Raw genomic sequence first — 23218 nt, 5'->3', positions numbered from 1 at the left:
AAAAACAAACAAAAAAACTAAGTCCAATTGTTGAAAATTGCATTATTTGTTTGTTCCGCTTTACCGTTGTTACAAACATTTTAAAAAAATTTCGTTAATGAATACTTTTTTTGACCGCTGTATATATATTTATTTTTTTTCTATATATATAATACAGTTGAACTTCCATAACTCGAACTTATATAACTCGAACCAAAAACAGTGCACCAAGGTTTTAGACACCAAATTACATACAATTCTGCTTCCATAACTCGAACAAAAATTTTGTTCCGTGACGATAAGAATATGGGAAAGTGTATTCTATAAGACGAATTTTTGTTTTAAGTAAAAATGCATTTTGCTGTTAGGGAAGATCCCTTTTTCCTAACCAAATGTTTAATTTTTTCTTTTTTATGTTGCTTCTTTGTGCAAATGTCAGTCTCTGGCAGCGTAGTTTAAAGTAAATAATTTAACTTCCAATGCGACTCTTAACAATTATATTTAGCTTGATAATGAAATTTGTACAACAAGCGCAACGGAAAGTTATGATGAGGGTTCGGTGGATGAAATTGTTCATTAGCCTTCTAAGAATGAAATAGAAAATTCATTCATAATTCAGAATTTTTATATACAAACGAATAATAGTTCAACTGATGATCACTATAAAGCTTGGAACAAATTGAAATCTTTTTTTATTGAAAATAAGAAAAAAAATTAAAATCCCAAACACTAATTTTTAATTATTTTACTTCACTACAACTTGTGTGCTGTACCTATTTGATTTTAAATAAATAAATAAATATCTAAAAATATAATTCTAGTTTCTATCAAAAATAAAACAGAAATAAAAAAATAATAAAAAATTCGAAGTCTCCATAAGTCGAACCTTTTCTTTGCAAACCTTTTCTTTCGAGTTATAGAAGTTTGACTCTATTTGTATTTATAAAAAAAAGTTTACCATATTTTAATTACTCTTGACTTTATTAATGATTGATTTGTTATATATATATAATAAAACATGATGAGGAATAGACACACTTATTATATATATAATTTATGTTCAAAAATTTCTGTCGTCCAGCATGTTTGCTATGCGTTGGAGAAATAGACAGCAGTTTTATAAGCACAGCTAACTTAATCATTGCTCTTAACATCCGGTGTTTCATTCTTTTTAGCCTTTTTCGCGATCGAACGAGGAAGGTAAATATTAATCTGTTGAAATCTGAAAAGTGTTTCCTCAATACTAATAGTTCTTTTAACCAAATTTTTATATGTTATTTATATCTTCTTTTCTTTTACATATTCTTAACTATTTTTAAGGTTACAATGGGGAGACGGCCCGCTAGATGGTATGTTAATTTCAGTCGAAAAGAAATATATTTTTAAACATTAAAAACTATTTTCAGTTATCGTTATTGTAAAAATAAACCTTATCCCAAATCACGGTTTTGTCGTGGTGTTCCAGATCCCAAAATAAGGATCTTTGATTTGGGAAGGAAAAAGGCATCTGTTGAGGATTTTCCTCTCTGTGTTCATTTGGTATCTGATGAATATGAGCAACTTAGCAGTGAAGCACTTGAGGCAGGTCGCATTTGCTGCAATAAATATCTAGTAAAATTCTGTGGTAAGGACCAGTTCCACATAAGAATGCGGCTGCATCCATTCCATGTTATACGCATTAATAAAATGCTTTCATGCGCTGGAGCTGATAGGTAATAAACGATGTTAAATATGTTTGCAGTTGGTCAAACAAATATTGTTATCAATAAGTGCTAAACATGTGCAGTTTTTAATGAATTGGTGTAATCTAAACATATTAGTTGATTAATAGATTTTTTTTGACCAACTTCAATAAAAAAAAGTAAGATACGTATAACAGTGATGAAACAATAGAGCATTGGACTATGATTAAATGATTTCATTAAAAGATCTGAAATTAGAAAGACAAAAAAAAATTTTTTTTGTTTAATGTGGAATTGATACTCATTTCTTTTTTTTTTTAGGCTCCAAACAGGAATGCGTGGTGCCTTCGGTAAACCACAGGGCACTGTTGCCAGAGTACATATTGGTCAACCAATCATGTCAGTACGTTCTAGCGACCGCTACAAGGCCCAAGTTATTGAAGCTTTGCGTCGTGCGAAATTCAAGTTCCCTGGACGTCAAAAGGTAATAATATGAATATATATGTGCATATATTGTTAAACGGATATAAATAATAAACTGAGCGGCGGGAATATTGCATGTGATATGTGAATTAATGTAAAGATTTACTAGAACTGTGAACTAATTGTACTATGTATATATACGTATATAATATATATATTTTCAGATTCAAATTATTTAAATCTAATTGTACCACAATGCATGGGCAATATTTCAAGAACCAAATAGAGACTAGTAATGCTAAAACTATTATCGCTCTTTGTAACCGTTTATTATAATTTTTAAAATAAATATAAAGAAGTGAATTAATTCTTAAATTTTACATTTCAGATTTATGTATCAAAGAGATGGGGTTTCACAAAGTACGACAGAGAGCGTTATGAGGAACTTCGTGAAAGTAATCGTTTGGAACAAGATGGTTGCAATGTTAAGTATAGGCCCGAGCATGGACCAATGGCAGCATGGGAAAAGGCGCAAAAAGCTTTGTATGATTAAATTGTTTACTGCGCAATAAATAAAAAATGCTTGTCTCTATAAACATATATTAAAATTGTTTTTGTAAATTCAAAAAAATTAATCAATTAGCCTGTGAAAACAATATATCAAGAAATTATTTGGTTTTCAAATAATAAATATATAATTATATGTATTTATTATATAGCAGTGCTTTTGTGGTTTTAAGTATTATTAAGATATGATTTCGAATATATTCGTATGTTGTAACCATGGACATAATATGACCGCGATACGGAGTTTCAACAGCCGGATATGTGGACAACAGCCGGCAAAAGCAAAGTAGCAACAGATGGTTAGGGAAGTTGCCATATGTATGTGTTCGTTACAAAATTTATCGAAAATATATATTCAGTCACCACGCCACAAATCTGTAATAGCGAATATTTGTTGTACAGGTTTTGTCAAATGTATTACCAAAAATGTTGATTACGCTATATTGTGCAATTTTATTGTAATTCAACAACTTGCATGGGGCACAAGTGATCATTGTCATTGTCAAGTTTGGCAAGTGCGAACATTAAGATTACAATTGTATATCGCATATTCAGCAGTGTTATAATTACCCCTATTCTGAATCATATAGAAATGAAGTTTTTTCCCAGTTCCCCTATTCTGAATCAAATGGGAGTTTTGTTTTCAATTCCCTTATTCTGAATCAAATGAGCAAAACAAAGAAAAGAATTGCGTATCATATGTTGTTTTAAATGTAAAAATCGCATTATTTGTCTGCAGCACAAATTATCAAAAATAAATATAATGAATATTTTCTAAGTAAATAATAGAAAATTTTTATTTTATTTATTTTTTTTAATATTTAAATATGTATATAATTTTCTTATAGGCAATAAGACCAAGTAGAATATCTTATTTATTAATTGAAATTGTTAATGTTTTAACTAAAATTTGAGTTCCTTTCCAAAACTTGTGTTTATTTTTATAATTAGGATAGAAATATCCTTAAATTAATAAACTGTAATAATAGTTTATGATTGTGTAGATGTTACAATTAAAAAGAAGCAATGTTTTAACTGTACATTATTAAAAAAGTTATATATTAATCTTATTCTAGGAATCCCATTTATTTCACAATTTGGGTTTCTTTCATTATCTATTGTTTTAAATAACGAAAAGAATTGCAATGCTTTAATTTGTGGAAAGAAACCCTAGTGGATAAAATAAAAACTTAAATATATTAAATTTATTATAATACTTTTATTAAAATAATCAGCCCTACTCTGAATCGCATGGGAATTGGAGTTTGTTCCCTATTCTCAATTTTGCTATTCTGAATAATATAGGAATGGGAGTTTTGTTCCCTATTCCCAATTTTGCTATTCTGAATCGTATAGGAATGGGAATTTTTTTTCCCAATTTTGCACAAAATTGGCCTAAGCAAAATGTTTGGGAGACAAGTTAAAAAAATGTTAAAAATAGTTTAATTTAATATGAAAGTAACTTATAATGATCAGATTTTTGAATACATTGCTTCTTTTTTATTGAAATATTTGCACTATCATAAACTATTAGTTTATTAATTTAAAGACATTTCTATCCTAATTGTAAAATAAATACGACTTTTGGAAAGGAGCTCAAATTTTAGTTAAAACATTAATAATTTCAATTAATAAATAAGATATTTTACATATTGTACATAAGATATTTTTGCTTTATTGAATATATGAAAATACTAAGTTATATACATATATATTTAAATAATAAAATAAATAAATAAAATCAAAATTTTCTATTGTTTACTTATAAAGTAATCATTATATTTTTGATAATTATACTTCTGATAATATGTGCAGCAAACAAACGCGATTTTTACATTTAAATCATCATATGAAACACAATTATTTTCTTTGTTTTACTTATTTTCGCACTTTTCGTCATTAAAAAGTGCCATGGTTGCCAAAATTTAACAAAACAAGTTTGAAACTTTTGTTGCTCCCAAAACAGCTGTCTCCCAAGCAATTCAGAATAAGGGAGTTGTATTCTTGGGAATAGGAACACTTATACTCCCTGGGAGTTTCCAGAATTTACCTGAATAATTCCAATTAATAAATAAGATATTTTACTTTGTTTAATTGTATATAAGAAAAAATAATTTATGTAAATATCTAATAAATAAAATAAAAGTTTTTTTATTATTTCCTTATAAAGTGTTCATTATATTTATTTCTGATATTTTGTGCTGCAAACGCATTCTTCTCTTTTGTTTTGTTAATTTTCGCACTTTTCGTCATTAAAAAGTGCCAAAGTTCAATAAAACAAATTTGAAATTTTTGTTGTCCCCAAAATAACTGTCTCCCAAGCAATTCAGAATAAGGGAGTTCTATTCGAGGGAATAAGGAGGAGAGAAAAGAATACAGCGTGTTCTGATTTTTTTAGATCCAAATTAGGTTTTGAGATATTTTGGAACTATTCATATCGTTTATTCAGACTTGCGAACTGTGGGTGTCTCATCATATGCCTTAAATGTGATGAGCATTTAGTGTGGAAATACTCATTGACTTATTCCAACTATTGTGCTTTTCTTAACTTTCTAGAGTTTTCTAAATTCAGGAGCAAATTACAAAAATCTATGCATAAATTGCATATTTACCATAAAAACAATTTTAATAAACATTTTAATAAATTAAATTTTTTGAATACATATCGGATGTGGATTTTAATACATATAAGCTGTGGTGTTGATATTTATTGAAATGTTTTGTAAATAAGTTCCGTTCAGAAAGAAAGGGATTGCTAATACCAGTCATTTATTGTAGAAAATTAATACTCGATTAAAGTATTGAACTATAAATTAATAACGAAAACAAAAAACAGTTTTATTTATATTTCTAAAATAAACAAATCCAATATTAATATGAATGCACAACTACATTTTTTAATACATTAAAATTATTGTAGCATTTTATATATTTATTTAGTTCAAAACTACATCACTAGTATAGAAGCAAAAATATTAACGGACTAAATCCTCGGGATTAAACATACCCTGAAATATAATTGATTATTGATTTTATATTCATAAATTATTAACTTGTTAAAATACCCGAGCACGTCTTAAAATGGAATCTTTGCTTGCATCATAAGGGTGATCCTTAGAAGGAATTTCCAGTACGGCAGGCACTGGCGAAGTATGTGCATCAATTACATGACGAATAAGTTCGGCATAATTTTGATTAATAAGGATAATGTCGATATCATCACGCTTCAAGAATCTTTTAAAGCAATCTTCGATTTCACTTACAGCAGTATCTATAAAAACATTTTTACAAAAAGTTTTATTTTATTAATTGGTGCATTACTTTTATCAACCACCATGAAATTGGGGTGACGATTTTTGTTTATTTCCCCTACTCCGCCCAGAAGAAATCCAACGCAAGTGTCCTAAAATTCATATAATTGTAGTAGTATATTAAATTAATTATTCTTTACCTCATCTCCAATTACGGATATTAATTTTCCTTTTATAGCAGAGTGCAAAGCCATCTTCCTTACAAATGATAATCAATATAATACTGTATATAAAATTTCAACAATCACATGATACATCACAAGATAGGCAATTCCTCTTTTGACAGAATTAAAATCTATATACATTCCAAAAATAGACTGCTTACACTTGCAAGCAAGCTGTTACCAAACTGCTTGAAAGTCCAGGTTTTCATTTTAAGATTAATATAATATTTAACGGAATAACCATAAAGTAAAACACAAGTTAAATTATTTGATAAAATGAAATTATTATGGTTTAAGAAAAATCGTAATATATGATGATTAGAGTTAGAAAAATTCTTGAAGAGATTTCATTTGTGAATGAAAATTTGTAATATTATATAATATTATGTTAGAACAATACACAATTCAGTCATAGGATGGAATCAAATTTATAATATTTGTTAATTAATTTATAATTATACTTATATTTGTAGTGGAAAATTTTTTATGTATTTACCATTATTATTTAGACACATTATTTATTATAGATATAATAATGTATGACACAGAGAATGTAGTCCACTTCTATAGAAAAGTGATTAGCAAAAGTAAGTGCAATATGGAGAATGGAATAAGTAACTTGACAATTAGTTTAATGGAATGTGCTATTATTAATTTTTATTGTTTTAAATTTTGCCGAAGTTTAGGTCGCGGTTTTAAATTTATATTTTTATATAATAACTCTTATTATATAAAAAACACATTTTAAATTAAATAATCTTCATTGTTATTACAAATTATACAAATACAATTATGTATATTAAAAGCAACAAAAATTTATTTTAGCTTAATTATTATTATAATTAGGACATATTTATATTTTAACAAAATTATAAATTTAGTCTGATTACAAAGAACATTTCATGTACATCAAATTTATATTATAGAATTTAAAATGTTTTCTAGTTATTGCGTTGCCGAGCTATTGCTTTAAGCTCGCTAAAAGATTTACTTGTTTCACTTGTGACAGTTCTGCGCCAAGTATTTTTCGGCCTACCTCTTCCTCGCAGGCGCTGTGGGTTCCACTCTAACGCTGCGTGGGGTATTTCGTTTGAGCTCTTCCTGAGCGTATAGCTAATCCATTCATATTTGTGCTTGTTGATTTCCTTTTTGACGCTCTTTTGATGACAAATTCGCCACAGCGTTTCGTTGCGAAAAATTCGCGCCCACCAGATTTTTAAAATATATCTTAGGCTTCTGTTGATGAAGGATAGCAGCCTGTTTATGACAGTGCATGAAGTGTGCCACGTCTCACAACCGTATAGCAAGGTTAATTTATTACACGCATTAAATATATTTAATTTATTTGCCGCGTAATGATTGGAGCGGAGCGCGCGCATATTTCTAGTAGCAATTCTCCATTTTCGCCTCGATTGCCCGTAGCATGTGTGTTCATAACATGTTCGTATCCCTGATTGTTTGGGCCGATCTGTGCGTTGAAGTCTCTGACCAAGACTATAACATCATTTTTTGGTACGCTCGAGAGCACACCATCTAGCATACTATAAATATTATCCTTAGCCACAGGCTCACTCTCTTCTGTCGGAACATAGCATTGGATGAGTGATATATTAAACTTTTTAGCTCGTGATCGTACGCTTATGATCCTTTCAGAGTGCGCTTGCCAAGATATGATAGCGTTCTTAACTTTTCTTGTGAGATAAACTACGACTCCGAGTATGTGAGGGTCACTGTCGTTTGGCATGCCTGAATAAATTATTAAAGTAGTTCTCCGCAACCGTTCCATCTAGCTTCACTTATACCGAGGATATCTACACCTAAACGATTACATTTTCTTGAAAGCACAGCAAATTTTCCTGGTTGATAAAGCGTTCTAACATTCCATTGTCCTATGTTAGCTTAGCTTAATATTGAATGATGAATGTTTTAAAATTAATTTCTGCTTAATCTCTTGATATAGTGTTCCATTTAAATATATTATTAAACATATTTGTAAATTGGGTATATTTTACTACGATACTTAAACTTGTATAACATATAAATATGTTTAACTATTCAACTATTCCATTCACATACATATGTATGCATATAATTTCGATCATGTAAAATGGAAAGTATTTCATTCAATAATAGTAAGTAATTTAATGTTAGACATACCAAAACCTAATCTATTTTATATGTATTTAGAAATAAAACTTTGTGTACAAGCTTGTTTACTTAAGAAATAAAACGTACTATAATTTAACATTTACTTAAATTAAAATTTATTTTATTCAAAAATAAAACAAATTTTTAAGTATATATATAATTAAATTAATTAAAAAAAATTAATTGATATGTATTTACTAACTATATAAAATTAAAACGAATTTTAGTATTATAATTTTAGCTTACAAATATCTTGCAATATTACACTTGACAATTTTGGTGTTATTTTACTTAAGTTAAGTAGATTAGCAACCTAAATCAAAGAAATTACTTTAATGAAGAAATAACATATAATAACATTGCACAAACATTACAATATCGATAACAGAAAAACAAAATCAGCTGTTTGTTTCTTGTTGATGTTCTTTGTTGTCATTATCGATAAGCAATTGTTCTCTGCTGCATTACAAAAACGCACTGGTTGATTGTGTTTGGTTATTGTTTTATATTTATCAGTTTCTTTTGTCAAAGCAAATAAATTTGTTCCTTGTGAATGTGAAATCAATATCAAGTTTAACTCTAATAATGAATATCTTTATCTGTTAGCATATATACTGATGCACTGTGTGCTATTTCTATTTAAATTGTTCTACCTGATTTAACTAAGACGTCATTTTCTAAAAATTTACATTTGTTAAATTAAATAAAAATATAAACAAATGCGTATTTGTAAAACAAATTTTCAAACATTTGTTGTTTGTTTTATTGCGTGTTAAGGTTTTTCTTCTAAAACATATTCAAAAGAAATTAAATGATAAACCAAAATGTCTTGGTTTAACGTATGGGACGGATTAAAAAATAAAATATGTAGGTACTTGCTCCAACGATACTTAGGGAAGTTTTTGGAGGAACAATTAAATTTAGAACAACTTAAAGTTGAACTTTTTAATGGCAGAGCAACTATAAAAAATGTTTCTTTAAAAGTAGAGGTAAATATATATCATCGGTCAAGTATTTAGTTTGAAATTCTTTTAAGAGAACAGAATTTTAGTCAAAATAATTCATTTGTTCATATGTATTTATTTTAAATACAAATTAAGTTCCAAATTTTCGTCATAAATTTGCACAATTGTTATAACGATTATTTTATATTGTATGCAGTGTATATTAATTATATTTATAACTTTTCAAAATAGGCTATAAATGAACTATTTGAGGACCAAGGCTGGCCTTTCGAAGTTTCTAGTGGTCACATTGGAGAGTTAACCGTAGTTGTTCCGTGGAATGCGTTAATGACAAGTGACAGTTCTATAGAAGTAAACGACCTAAATATAACATTTCGGCCTATCAAAAGGTACTATGACGGCACATCTATGGTGGAATCTATGTGGTCATCTGCCAGTAGTTCAATGCAATTAGCTGAAGAATGTATGAAACAAACCGAAGGTGATAATGACATTGAATCTCATACAAATGTTATTGCTGGATTAGAAAAGTTTGCAGAAACAATAGATAATGGTGAATTTTTTTAATTTTTTTTACAAGCTATCTAATATATTTTCATTTTTAGTTTTAAATCGAATTACGGCTAAATTTACAAATACATTGTTAAGACTTGAATACTCCAGGTCAGATGAAACTAGTGGTCTTGGTATAAATTTAAACATTTTAAGCATATATTATAAAAATGAAACAGGAAGTGCCAAAAACCTACATTTGGAAAATTTATCTAATACCACACAACAAAATATTGAAAATGAGTTTGCATCTGAACATATACAGCTTTTACCTATGTTTGCGAAACATAATATTACAATTCTCGGTGTTAAAATTTCCACGGAGGAATTTATTATTCCAAAAAGGAAATCATCAATGTCAATGTTTACTAATAGCACTTCAGAAAGTAAATTTAGCATAAACACCATAATTGAGCTAAGGAATGAACAAAAAATTCAAATGAAAATAAAACAAACGGAAGATGTAAGGGGTCCTAAAATGATGTTAGATGTAGAACTCGGTTCAATATTTACTTTTATAACTCCTCGACAAATACATGTAATTTTAAAACTATTAACTGCTTTCAATGACGATAAAAGTGGAGACCCTAAAAAAACTAAAGATTTTAACTGCCAAAAAAATTGTACAAGTAAAGCACATCACTGCATTTATAAATATCCAATGTCAGGAAATCTAAATCACCAGGGAAATTGGGTTGATGATTTTAAAGAGCAGTTTTCTAAATGTGATAATGTGTACTCACTTAAGGGTACTAACATTGCAAATACGAACTTGTATAATGATTCTTTAAGCACATCAATAAGTTCTGTAAGCACTGCTTCAAGTTCTAGAGTTCAACGTAAAACTACAAGTATGGATTCATGCAGTGAAATTTTAAATTTTAATATAAGAATCGCATCAATTGTTGGAGTAATTCTTCAAGAAGATATACTTATCACCAGCAATATGAATGAGGATTACGATCTATTTAATGAGAAAAGTCAAGCGGATATGCACTTAGCCGCAGATAATTTCTTCTCAAATATAAATGATAATATTATTGAGGGATATTTAGAACAATGTTTGTGTAAAAAAAATCACATTTTTTTTCAACTATTACCTATTTTTGCAGAGGGCATCCAGCAACGAAATAAAATAACTCTGCTTGAAAATTTAAAGATATCTATAGCAAAATTTAATCTGTATGAAGTGTTGGAGTCAAAAGCTACACCATTAATTTTATTTGAGAAAACTAAGGTAACTGAAAAAATAGAAGATCAAATTTTACAGTTTATATTTTATGTTATAAAATTCGATATATGGATAAGAATAAGTTTAAAAACAGTACAAGTTATGCAAAGTGTTATAGTGGTTCAGCTAGCCTCGTCATGCAGAAAGCCATTTGCTTTTAAGGCATCACAATATTTAAATTTTAATTGAGTAACTCAAAATTATATTTGTGATATGAATTTGATGAATGTGATATTTATTTCTTAATATTAACATGTAGTTATAAATTGTAATTATTTTATTTATTTAGTATAAGTTTTCTATGATCAATTAAATTTTGGTTATTTTTCTAATGCATTTTTTTAGAAATTTGTTGTAGAACGTTTTTAGACCAGATCTTAGTGGGCACCCTCTTTGCTGTATTTTTATTTATCGATATAATAATCTTTTATAGATCAATAGCCAATATAAAATACCAAGAAGCATAAGTCGCTAACTAAATTAAAAATAACAATTTAAAAAGACTATAGCTGAGGTTTATTATCTTATATACCGATAGAGACCCTTTTATTTGAATTGCTTGTTATTAATCAGCTTTTGAGAAAATAAAAATCTATCCCCTCTGTATTATGAGTTCCGATTTATGTTGTTTTGGTATATGTTTATTAGTTTTTTCTCTTTAGTTTTGTTTTCTAATTAAGGAAATTGTAAATTCATTTAATATTTAATTGCTAATATTAATAGATCTTAATAGATCTTAGTGTAAGTTTATTAAATAATAATTAATAGCTAATATTATTTAAACATTTTTAAATTTTATAAAATATTTAATTCATAATTTTTTTCTTTTAGAATTTTTCAGAACTTTATCACACCAATCCTGACATAGAAATAGATCTTAGTTCAAGTCTATCGTATAATATGAAACAAACTGTAACTACATTCATTAATCTTAAACTTAAAAACTGTACTATGGAAGTTGATATATCTATATATGACCGATTAAGCTACGTATTCGGCTCATCAAATTTTACGAACACTGCTGCTTTCAATAAATTAGATGAACCTAAAATAAACAAAAACAATGCTATAGATTCTAATTTCGAAGTTAATATTGTTTCTTCTTCAATTAATTTAAAGTTAAGGTAAGTAACTATTCATAATATTATAAACAGTAATATTTTAAATACATATTTATTACGATACTAGCTGACCCGGTGAACGTTGTTTCATAGTTCTAAGGATAAAGCCTAAACAATGTTAATAACGTTTGTTTTATTTATGTTAAGATTATAACTAATATCGAATGTTTTAATAGCCTATGTTATGCCTAAAAACTATATAAATATGATCTGAGAGTATCATGAAGATTAGTAAAGTCATTAAAAAGTTATTGAGTAACGAACAGACGAACAAACGATTTTATATATACAGATAAGCATAGAGCGCATTTCTTTAAAAATATGTATGGATATATATTTGAAATTTAATTGAGATATTTAAATTATATTTAAACTTGTTAAATTAGTAGTCCGATTAATTTTTATTTTTAGAAGCTAATTGATTGTTATATACTGTATCTTTTTTAACATTAGAGGTTCTCAGATTTGCTCAGTAATCCGGTACATTGATGCGATTTTATGTAATTTTATTTTTTGTGAACTTCCGATGCAGCACATCGGCTAATATTTTCGATATTCAGCAAAACATCAGTTGGTTCTTACATTAAGACTGAAAAGTTTTCGGAAATTCTCATTTAAAATTCGCGCGCTGTATATTTTTCGATATTTTAAGTTTATGTAGTTTGGCAGCACTGTCCTTAATTACTTTGCCAAAAATGAGCGCGATCTGTCAGACAGTTCGTTTACGGCAGCTGTTGAAACCAGTTCACCTCAGTAGTGCGTTGCGAAATGTCTTCGACGGTCGTACGACCGTCCTGAAAGGCTTTGTACCACTCATAAACTTGAGTTTTCGATAAAACTGATTCCCCATAAGCCTTTTGTAGCATTCGCAACGATTCTGCACACGAAATTTCGTTCGAAACACAAAATTTGATGCAAACTCTTTGTTCAATATTTTTTTTCCATTGTTTTTTTCGCAACGCACTACTGAGGTGAACTGGTTTCAACCGCTGCCGTAAACGAACTGTCTGACAGATCGCGCTCATTTTTGGCATAGTAATTGTCCTTAATTGCTGCCAAACTACATAAACTTAAAATATCGAAAAATATACAGCGCGCGAATTTTAAATGAGAATTTCCGAAAACTTTTCGGTCTTAATGTATTATTATAAGATATTTTAATTTAGTTTTGAAAATCGAACAAGTTAACAAATGACGTGTTCATTTTAAATTTATATATTTAAATTTATATATCTTTTGAGAAAGAACTCGATTGCAAAGATAGAGAGATACGTCTGAATATCTCTAAATTCAAAATAGCTATATTATTTATTTCCATTAGTGTGTAATTTATTTGTTGGATTTGTTAGTTATTATAAATGACGGTATACTTATAATCATATTAAGATATAAAAATCAATTATGAGATATATTTTTATTTTATTACTCTTTAAAGAAGTAGTAAATTGCATTGCTGAAAACCAAACACGAAAGCCGAAACACATTTTATTTTTAAATACTAGGGAGCTCTACCCTCTGCGAGCTTCGATCGCTAACCCTCTTTATATTCATCCTTTTCGTATTCAACAATATGTATATTTTTTTTACATACTCTAGAGGGACATCAAATTTTATTTTAGTTTTGAAGTTCATAAAAGAATTTGATGTGTCTTCTAGGGAATGTGGAAATCGCATACATAATGTTGAAAATGAAAGAGTAAGTATGAATATTACATTTGTCATTCAATTTCAACATTAAACTTTGGCGTTTAATTTTATTTTTTTGGATAAAAATAACGTTGCATTTTCGTTGAATTTGTTCCTCTGATAAATGTTCTATACGTTTAGGAGCAATTAATACGATCTTTACGTCTTGTATTTAAATTTAGTTTTTGTAAACGAAGACGTTCTTTTATTTTTTGTTCAAATAATACGAATTGCAGTGCGATCATAATGACGTCATAAGTGTACGAGGGCATATATTACTTTTTTTATAATAGAAATAATGCTAAATTAAACATTAATAAATTCTTATTTTACAAATCGTTTCAGATTTCCAATATCGGATGCTAGACCGATTGATGATCCTGAGAGAGTACCATGGTGGAAACAAAATATTCGCACTGATTTTTTATTATTGACTTTATCTCAAATGAGACTTAAATTTAGAGAAAATTTGATTAATATTACTGCAAATGAATTAAATGTGTACTACTGTGTAAGTATATTTTATATTGATTTTGTATTTAAATCAAAAGCTTTATAATGCTTTGCATAGATAGTTAAATTACAAGGCATTTATTAACTTTGTAAACTTTTATCAGTTATATTTATATCAATTTATTTCGCTCATGTAGATCTTGAAATTCGCATAAATGTTATTTGAACAAAAAATTCACGGAATTCTCAAGAATATAAAGAAATAATTTCTGATTAACTTTTTGGACAAACTTAGATGTGAAGTTTTAAGGCATCTACTGTATACGATGTCGTTGTGATAAGTCATTGACTTTTTGAATAGAACAAATTTTTTTTCGGCAAATAAACATTTTATTTTTCTACATAATCACCTTTTAGCTCGATACATTTAGTCCAGCGTTTTTCTAATTTTCTTATTCCCTCCAAATAATAGGTTTTCTCAAAGCTCTCAAAATACGCGTTTGTTTCGGTAATGACTTCTTCATTCGACTCAAATCTCTTACCGCCCAGCCATTTCTTTAGGTTTGGAAACAGAAAATAGTCGCAGAGGGCTACATCTGGAGAATATGCTGGATGGGGTAGCAGTTCGTATCCCAATTTGTGGATTTTGGCCACGAATGCATAATCAGCACACGAAATTCATTTTTTTTCCATTTTCATAAAAGTTCACGAGATTGTCTGCTTTGAACGGCTATCAAACACCTCGTGAACGACGTAGCTTGCTCAAAATTACAAAGTTGCCCACTGGTAGATTACAGCTGACGGCAGCCAGCACTGTTGCATTTGGAGTAACTGCGCGGGAAATTCAAAAAGTATAATAATAATTGTGAATAATTGTGACCTCAAAGAGGGCTTTGAAAAGCAACTGCAATAATTTTTCCAGTCTAGGATTATGCAACAAAGTGATGACGATTTTAGCCGGAAGAAGTTTGGTACAATTATTTTTGAAGAAATATTTCAATCATCAAAAAAAAAATCCCAATTATCTAATAATAACTTTGAATTCATATAACAAAGTACAAACAAAAAACTCAAAAATTTTTACATAAAAAAAAATGCAGAAAAACTTAAATCGTATTTATCTCATCAAATGAGAAAAGAAAATGCAACAGTTAAAACCGGTAAAAACCGTTTTATTGAGGCAGTAAGACACTTAAGTATGTTATAACAACATGCATACCCTAGCTTCTATTATTTATTTATTTAATTCTAGATCTCTATAGATCTAACGATCAAGAACTGTTAAAAATAGCTTTGATTTTTAATAAATTTGAAAATGTTTACATTCAATAATTTCCGATTTGAATAATATTTCGTCTAAAAATGCTACATAAATATAATATTTTGGTTTCATGGTGAAAATGTACTTATTCGTAAAATAGTGTATTAAGTGAAACTTGTCAGTTCATCAGTGAAATGTATTTATATATTTTGCAATTTAATTAATTAATTTATAAAATATTAATTATATAAAATATATTTACATTAAAGTTATAAATATTAATTGATTTATGTTTTTTTCTTTTTTTTTCAGGAAAAAGACATAGAATCTAAAATTCATCTATTGCAGTCGACATTAATTAAATCCAGTCACCAAATGGATACTGAATCTTTGACTTGTCCAAAGTAAGTTTAAAATCTCAATGTACAATAAATGTCAAAAACAATACACTATTCTAGTGTTCCAGACATGTTGCTTTTATTTTAACGTACTGTTTTTGATTGTGTTTATGAACATGAGCAGTACGCTACTATAAATGATAGCGTACTGTTTCTTTGCGTTTACTGATCACAATAGAGATTAATATTGCCATACCGACTAATACATAATATTCTTCCACTCATTCAAATATTACCTCGAGACAGAAGCTCTCTCAGCTATTAGATGTGGTGTTAAAGCGAACACCTTTTTCATTAAAGTACTGAGCGTCGGTCACCAAGCAGTATTAATATTTACAATTTTAATTACACACATATTTCTGAATATGTTAAAAATATAACGACGAATAGTTGACAGTTGACGTTATGCCAGATATATATGCAAATCACAATCGAAAAAAACACAATCGTTGCCTTATAGTCTAGTATACAACAAATAAATATTGTAGTAAACCTAAAAATATCTATTGGTTTTAAATCTCAAATCTCATTCGGTTCAATGCTTGCGGAAGAAGTTAACAAAAGCATTTCCATTAAAGTATAAAATGCTATGTCTCTTAATATTTAGTTTTATGTTAAATAATAATTACTATAACTAAGAAAACTACTTACTTTGAGTTTATTATATTAATATAGTTACCTTTTTTGTTTGAAAAAAATTTAAAATATGAGATACTCTGAAATATCGTGAAAGTTCTTAATTTGTATCAAACAATTTTTTTTGATTTAGAATATGTGGTTTAGCATTTACTTATATGTATTATTTATTTTACAAAAATGACTAGGAAAATAAAAATATATATACATATACATTTTTATACCCGAGGTTAATTTAGTTTCACATGACGGATGTTAAAACACTGATAGCATTTACAATCTAGACATATATTGATCATTGTGATACTCTCTGAAATCAAACCTAATATATACTTTATAATAAAATATATACTTCTACAGCATTATTATAAATATGGTTCCTACTGAAAATATTACTGCTATGAGAAGTGATAGTGGATTAGAAAAACACAAAAAAAGTTTGCATACGGAAGGATATGTACATAATGCGCCCTTCAGTTCAAAACGTAGTTGCAGGCAAAGTGACACAAGGCATTCTAAACGTGATAAAACAGGTATTTATTCTTTAAAAACATGATTTTCTTAACGTTTTTAATGTTTTGTATTGTATTTCTAAAGCAGAAACCGAAACAATTTTACTGCCAGGCGATCCTCAAGAAATCAATAACTTTCGTGTTAGTGCCATGAAAACTTCTAAATTACAAATAAAAATAAATCTTCCGATTGTTCATGTATTATTTAAGTAAGCACAATGAAATATTTTTCGATAAGAACAGATTTATTATTATCTTGTGAATATTATAAACTTAATATTATATTATTTAGGTCAAAGGAATTGTATGAACTTATATATAATCGCTTAAATACTGATCTATTAATGTGGGAACCAAGCTCATCTGTTAATTCAAGCGAATTAAATGAAAATAAAATGGATTCTTTAAATATACCTATGTCCAAAGTTCAATATGAAAGTATAACAAATTATGATGAAGACATATCTTCTGAGAGTGAAAACAGTGATAAATATAATCCATTTGAAAGTATATATTTTTCCTTTAATGAAAATGCGAAAACATCACATATTCAGGAGAAAAAAATAGAATCAAGTAAATGCGCAATTGATATATTGGTGAAAGAAGGAACATTAGTTTTTCTACTCCCCGTAAGGGACAGTAATAAATGCGTCCTGTCTGAACAGAATGGAAAAATGGAGATAAAAATTGAAAATTTACAAATATTTTCAGTAAATGGGTATAACAATAATAGTCAATTAACACACTTATGCATCCAGTTAAAAAATTTTTATATATTTCACTGTGGTAATTTAATATGATTGTATTATTTTTTAATAAATAAGGTAAAAACATTAATTTTTTTATAGGTACCATACCCGATGATTCACTTATTAATATTCTAAATTCTGAAGAGACCAGAAAATACATGAAATCAACCTTTTATAAAATACCAAAAGGTTTAACGAAAATTTTGACATTAAACTCTGATGAAACGGATATGCTATCATTTGTTATTGAAATTAAAAGATTACAAAAAGAAAGAGTTAAGGTATGTGTAAATATACAGTATGATGGTTTATTATTTATCTAAATATATTTTAAGCGACTAAAAATCACAGCTGGAATACAAAAAACAGTGCTACGTTTTCATCCATCAATTGTATCTAATATATGGCTTAATCAACTAATGGATTTTTTGGATGTTGTAGTGAGTTTATTTACAATTTTATTAGTTTTTTGCCTTTCCCTTAAAATAAAACCTTTTAATATATTTTAAAATCTGTTCTTATATTTGTGTAAAATTATTTAACAATAATTTTTTTAGGATTATCCAGTTGCTGGGTATCAACCATTTGGAATTATAACTGAAATACAGCTTCATTTATGGAATTGCGTTATCGATTATAGGTATACGTTTTAATTTCTAAATTGATAAAATATTATAAAACAAAAATCTCTTTTAGACCAAAATACATGCCTTATCGTGCAACATTTGAAATAGGCACATTTATGATTAGTAGCAACATTATATCATCTATAAGTGGTTGTAATTTGCGATTCATATTTGAAGAATGTGCTCTTTGTTTAGCACCTTATGTAACTATACCTTTGAATAATACAAAAATATTCTTTTTAATTACCATATATATATTTCAGGAATTAACAAATCCTTTCCCAGATTATGAAATAACTTTTATTTCATCAAAAAATTTAGTGCCAGTTCTCGATATTGGGGTTCTTGATATATCGCTACGCATTGACGAAAATCCGATTGACAAATGCTCCATATTTGATATGAGATGTTCTATTCATGAAGTCCACTTGCGTACGTGTTCTGATTCTGGAATCGCTTTAGCTCAGTTGATTGCATATTTAGCAAATGATGGCGATTTTGATAACAACAATGAAAACAAAATTAATGCATTCCCACAATTATCTGAATCCGAAACAAATTTATCTTCTACTAACGATTCGCATGTTCAAAATATTACTCCAGAGCAGCAAGCACGTGTAAATCTAATGATGGCAGAAGCAATAAAAGAAAGCTCTATAATTCCTTCCAGGAAACAATATAAAGATATTCCAATGGAAAAACCTGATGAAATTTACTTTTTTCCGGATGAAAGCGATAAAGGTTTAAATAAATCAATTTCAGATTGCAACTATGAACATAAAGCAGAGCTTTTTGAAATTCTTAATTTCGAATCTAAAGTGATGTCAAATTCATATTACCATGAAACTTGTCCACAAAATAAAACAGAGCTCAATGATATTGATAGAAATTATAAAATAATAGATTTTCAAAATAAAAACTCAGAAGATGATTTTTGTATAATATCAGATGATGGTACCCAAATTTCCGTAAGTGAAATATTAATTAAATTTATAACTATATGACTTAAATAGATATGTTTTTATACAACTTATATGTAACATTACAGTCATATCTTGATTATTTCGAAGATTCAGTATTGCTAGTTTTGAGAAAGTCTAAAAATTAATTAAAAACAATTTTATACGATAAAATACATAGAAGCGCTTAAAAGTAGCAGTAAGTAGAACTAGTAGATTTCTTAAATTATAATTAAAATTTTAAATGAGAATATTCAGACATAGCTCGGTAACTGTGTATTTGGTAACGCATCTTTTCAAATTTTTCCTGAAAAAGTAATAAAATTAAATTTCCATTGTTTTGTTTTACAAAAAAAAATCAAAAATGATGGAAAAGAACGGAATAAGTTAAATTAAATAAAAGAAAAATATTTTTTTTTTTTTACTTTTATTTTTTTATTGCTCTGTTCAAACACTTCAAATTAAATTTAAATTTTGTGCAAAACTTTTAATCATCGGGTTATCGAATATTGGAAAAACTATATCCCCGAATGCATCGGTAACATTGTAATTCGTAAACTATGCAATTGTACACTACCAATTATACACAAAAGAAAATAATATCTTAACCTATAAATTACATTATGACTAGGAACGAGCAGAAGAAGAGGGCGATCAAGAAAACGATAGAAAAACAGTGTGCAGCAGGACTTAGAAGAAATGAATATAAGAAATTGAAAAAACAAAAGCAAAAATTAAGAGAAGAATGGAAGACTGTTGTAAAGCAGGCTTAGGTCCTACATGGATTGTATATTTACGGATGATGATGATGATAGAGATGCTTCCATCTGTAATGAAAACAATGTGACTATGCTATTTGAAATTATGTTGTTTTCTTAATGATCCATATTTTGAGAACCTTTGCTATAGACATACACACGTACATAACTAAATAAATATTTATTAGTTTGCGTTGCTTGTGATCATTTATATCGTTATAAAATTTTTATAAATCAAACATTTTTTTTTTTAAATTTACTTATAAGTATATACATTGTAAAATAATTTAATTTTATTTTAATTCAGCAACAATATGGAATTAAAAATATTAAAACAAGTGAAGAGCCGATAATAATTGTGGATAATCACTTTTGCCTTCCTGTTGAGAAAACTGATTTATTAAAAACACCTGAAAATTTTCCAACAGCCGTTGTACGTTACACGCTATGTGAAATGACTTTGACCTGGCATTTATATGGTGGCAGCGATTTTCAAAAAAATACTACAGTGGATGAGCAACAATCAAAAAAGTAAGTGATTGTATAAATTATATATATTATTCTATTAAACGCGATTGAGTATTATTTTCTGTCTCTAAAAGAGTTAACACATATTTTTATAATATATTAAAATTATTTATAAATAGCAAATGTATACAAATTAATATAACATTAAAATTTCTTGTTTTCCAGTGAGAAATCCAATATGTCAGAAGTATATCAAAAAGGTGTTTCATATTCCAAATCAACAAGAGATGTGATTATTGGTAAAAAAGTAAAAGAAAAACCTAATTTGAAAACTAAAGGCGGTATATTTCGTAATCATGAAGTATTAGTTGAAATGCAATTCTCCAAAGTAAGATTTTCTCATGAAGAATATCCGATGCATAAATTGCAAGCATCGCGGCAAGTTTTACTCATAAGTGATATTGAAATTCGTGATCGTTTACAATCTTCTGATATAAATAAGTTATTATATCATGCAAATAAATCAAATATTTCAAATAGAAGTGCACAATATATGGTTATAGTGAAAGCATTACATGTTCGCCCTAATCCGCAGTTAAGCTCTTCTAAGGAATGCTCTTTGCGAGTATCAGTTTTACCTTTACGTCTTCATATTGATCAGGAAACACTTGTGTTTTTATTGAACTTTTTTTCTAAATTTGGAGATAACACAATATCCAATGAAAATGAAATAAACAGTCAAAAGAACAATACTGTTCAACAGATGCAACCACCTGTTATGGCAGTCGACCACTTACCAGAAGTTGATGAAATTAACGAAATGAAGACAGAAGTTACTGCAAATTTAAATGATCCGATACAACAAGAAGTTGTATCAGATAATAATATTTCAATTCAAAATGAAAATGTTTCTACAACGGAAAAATCAACACCAATATATTTTAGAGAAATAATATTCAGTCCTGATGTCAAAATTTGTTTAGATTATCATGGTCGACATGTAGAACTTTCTCGAGGTCCCTTTGCTGGTGTATTGATGGGATTGGCACAATTACAATCATCTGAATTATGTTTACGTAAAATAGTTTATCGGTAAGTGAATAATTATTCCAATATACTTATTTAGTAGATAAATTGTAACAATATTATTTTTATTTTTAGTCGTGGAATTCTAGGATTTGATAAACTAGTTTCTTTTATGTGTAAAGAATGGTTAAAAGATATTAAAAGAAATCAGCTTCCAAAAATTTTGAGTGGAGTAGGGCCAACATATGCTTTAGTCCAATTATGTAAGTTCGGATTATGATAATATATAATACAATGCATTTTTTTTAAAAACAATTGAATTACACATACTATATATTAAGCAATGTCAACATAATAAGTAATATGTTATCAATATTTAAATGCATCCAAATAATATTTTTAATTTTTAGTTCAAGGTATATATGACTTATTTTGGATACCTATTGAGCAATATCAAAAAGATAGACGATTAATGAAAGGTTTTCAACTTGGTGCTCAAAGTTTTACTGCGAGAACAGCACTTGCTGCATTGGAAATTACTTCTCGTATAATACAGTTGTTACAAGTATGTTAAGTATTATTAAAAAAAAATTTTTTGTATATTTAAACTGCAACCATTCTTTGTACAATCAAGTTTACAGCTGAAACTGCATTTGATATGGTGTCACCCGGACCATCTGTTAAAAGATGCAGAAAAAAGAAAGAAAAAAAGAAGCGACATCAGCGACCTAAAGATATTAGAGAAGGCGTAACAAATGCGTATCTTATTGTGAAAGAAGTAAAATCGATTTTAAATTATTTAAGAAATATGTCATTTTGTATATTACTTTTTTATGTATAGGGAATTAATGATTCTGCAACGATTTTAATAGAAACAGCTGTCGCAGAACACGATCAAAAGGGTTATACTGGTGCTGTTGGTGCTGTTATGAGGCAAATACCACAACTTGTAGTATGTCCTGCTGTGCTAGCTACTCAAGCTACTACAAATATTTTAGGTGGTGTAAAAAGTTCACTTGTACCTGAAGCCAAATTAGAAGCGCGTGAGAAATGGAAAAATGACGCAGATTAGCACAATATTTGTAGTAAAATTTTAATTAATTTTGTAATTTTTATATGCGTTTTTTTTAATATTACTAATACGAGTAATAAATAGGCATAATTAGGTTTTTTAAAGTATATTGTGTTTTTATTTAATTCATTAGCAACCAAAATTACCTATTTTGAAGATATATAAAATTTTTAATAAGAATTAAACATTTTTATTTGCTCACGTTTTTGTCGCTACTCACCTCTGCTAAAAACCCCATGACTATGAACGTCACGTTCGGACAAAAAACCAGTGGTTCCATACGTCATTTGGTAAGCTGCGATGCTTCCGTTTAATTACAATAAAAAAGCAGGAAATTTAAATTTAACACGAGTTTGATAGTCTTGCATTTCGCATAAATAGTTAAATATACGTCATTGTAATGAAATTTGTTGCTGAATGTTATTTAATTTTCACCAGATTTTTTAATATTGTAATAAAATGCACTCTGTC

At 28.0% G+C, this 23218-nt stretch overlaps 3 protein-coding genes across 4 annotated transcripts; 2 read left to right on the top strand and 1 right to left on the bottom strand.

Moving 5' to 3' along the window:
* Nucleotides 1-1104: 1104 nt before the first annotated feature.
* Nucleotides 1105-2684, top strand: LOC119679549 (60S ribosomal protein L10). The gene is made up of 5 exons (XM_038091965.1): nucleotides 1105-1179; nucleotides 1300-1328; nucleotides 1386-1691; nucleotides 1983-2145; nucleotides 2473-2684. Exons 2-5 carry the CDS (start codon nucleotides 1306-1308, stop codon nucleotides 2635-2637), a joined length of 657 nt encoding a protein of 218 aa, XP_037947893.1. The 5' UTR covers nucleotides 1105-1179; nucleotides 1300-1305; the 3' UTR covers nucleotides 2638-2684.
* A 2836-nt stretch (nucleotides 2685-5520) lies between these two features.
* On the bottom strand, nucleotides 5521-6256 carry LOC119679550 (V-type proton ATPase subunit F 1). Its single transcript, XM_038091966.1, has 4 exons — nucleotides 6103-6256; nucleotides 5973-6054; nucleotides 5717-5922; nucleotides 5521-5659 (listed from the first exon to the last, which is right to left on the bottom strand). Exons 1-4 carry the CDS (start codon nucleotides 6154-6156, stop codon nucleotides 5627-5629), a joined length of 375 nt encoding a protein of 124 aa, XP_037947894.1. The 5' UTR covers nucleotides 6157-6256; the 3' UTR covers nucleotides 5521-5626.
* A 2762-nt stretch (nucleotides 6257-9018) lies between these two features.
* On the top strand, nucleotides 9019-22854 carry LOC119686089 (autophagy-related protein 2 homolog B). 2 transcript variants are annotated; one of them, XM_038100555.1, is made up of 20 exons: nucleotides 9019-9263; nucleotides 9471-9792; nucleotides 9845-11028; nucleotides 11854-12146; nucleotides 14175-14340; nucleotides 15856-15947; nucleotides 16938-17110; nucleotides 17178-17298; nucleotides 17382-17875; nucleotides 17938-18119; nucleotides 18174-18278; nucleotides 18396-18478; nucleotides 18535-18667; nucleotides 18728-19432; nucleotides 20489-20712; nucleotides 20875-21741; nucleotides 21811-21938; nucleotides 22086-22240; nucleotides 22310-22453; nucleotides 22517-22854. In XM_038100555.1, the coding sequence occupies exons 1-20, from the start codon at nucleotides 9099-9101 to the stop codon at nucleotides 22745-22747; spliced, it is 5967 nt and encodes a 1988-aa protein (XP_037956483.1). In that variant the 5' UTR covers nucleotides 9019-9098; the 3' UTR covers nucleotides 22748-22854. The 2 variants fall into 2 exon arrangements, with proteins under 2 accessions (XP_037956483.1, XP_037956482.1); XM_038100554.1 differs by having other exon boundaries at nucleotides 17175-17298.
* Nucleotides 22855-23218: the final 364 nt, after the last annotated feature.

The sequence above is a fragment of the Teleopsis dalmanni genome, chromosome 2 (genome assembly GCF_002237135.1).
Source record: "Teleopsis dalmanni isolate 2A chromosome 2, ASM223713v2, whole genome shotgun sequence".
NCBI lineage: Eukaryota > Metazoa > Arthropoda > Insecta > Diptera > Diopsidae > Teleopsis > Teleopsis dalmanni.
Note: the sequence above shows the minus strand (reverse complement) of the source record. Positions and strands in the feature narration are given on the sequence as shown.

Bases quoted from the DNA above. Each gene is read 5' to 3' on its own strand.
- LOC119679549 (XM_038091965.1), top strand. From the start codon at position 1,306: ATGGGGAGACGGCCCGCTAGATG. The intron at 1,329-1,385 runs GTATGTTAATTT...AACTATTTTCAG, and splicing joins GGGAGACGGCCCGCTAGATG to TTATCGTTATTGTAAAAATA. The intron at 2,146-2,472 runs GTAATAATATGA...TTTACATTTCAG, and splicing joins AGTTCCCTGGACGTCAAAAG to ATTTATGTATCAAAGAGATG.
- LOC119679550 (XM_038091966.1), bottom strand. From the start codon at position 6,156: ATGGCTTTGCACTCTGCTATAAAAGGAAAATTAATATCCGTAATTGGA. The intron at 6,055-6,102 runs GTAAAGAATAAT...TATGAATTTTAG, and splicing joins TATCCGTAATTGGAGATGAG to GACACTTGCGTTGGATTTCT. The intron at 5,660-5,716 runs GTATTTTAACAA...ATTATATTTCAG, and splicing joins CCATTTTAAGACGTGCTCGG to GGTATGTTTAATCCCGAGGA.
- LOC119686089 (XM_038100554.1), top strand. From the start codon at position 9,099: ATGTCTTGGTTTAACGTATGGGACGGATTAAAAAATAAAATATGTAGG. The intron at 17,876-17,937 runs GTAATTTAATAT...ATTTTTTTATAG, and splicing joins TTTTTATATATTTCACTGTG to GTACCATACCCGATGATTCA. The intron at 18,279-18,395 runs GTGAGTTTATTT...TAATTTTTTTAG, and splicing joins TGGATTTTTTGGATGTTGTA to GATTATCCAGTTGCTGGGTA.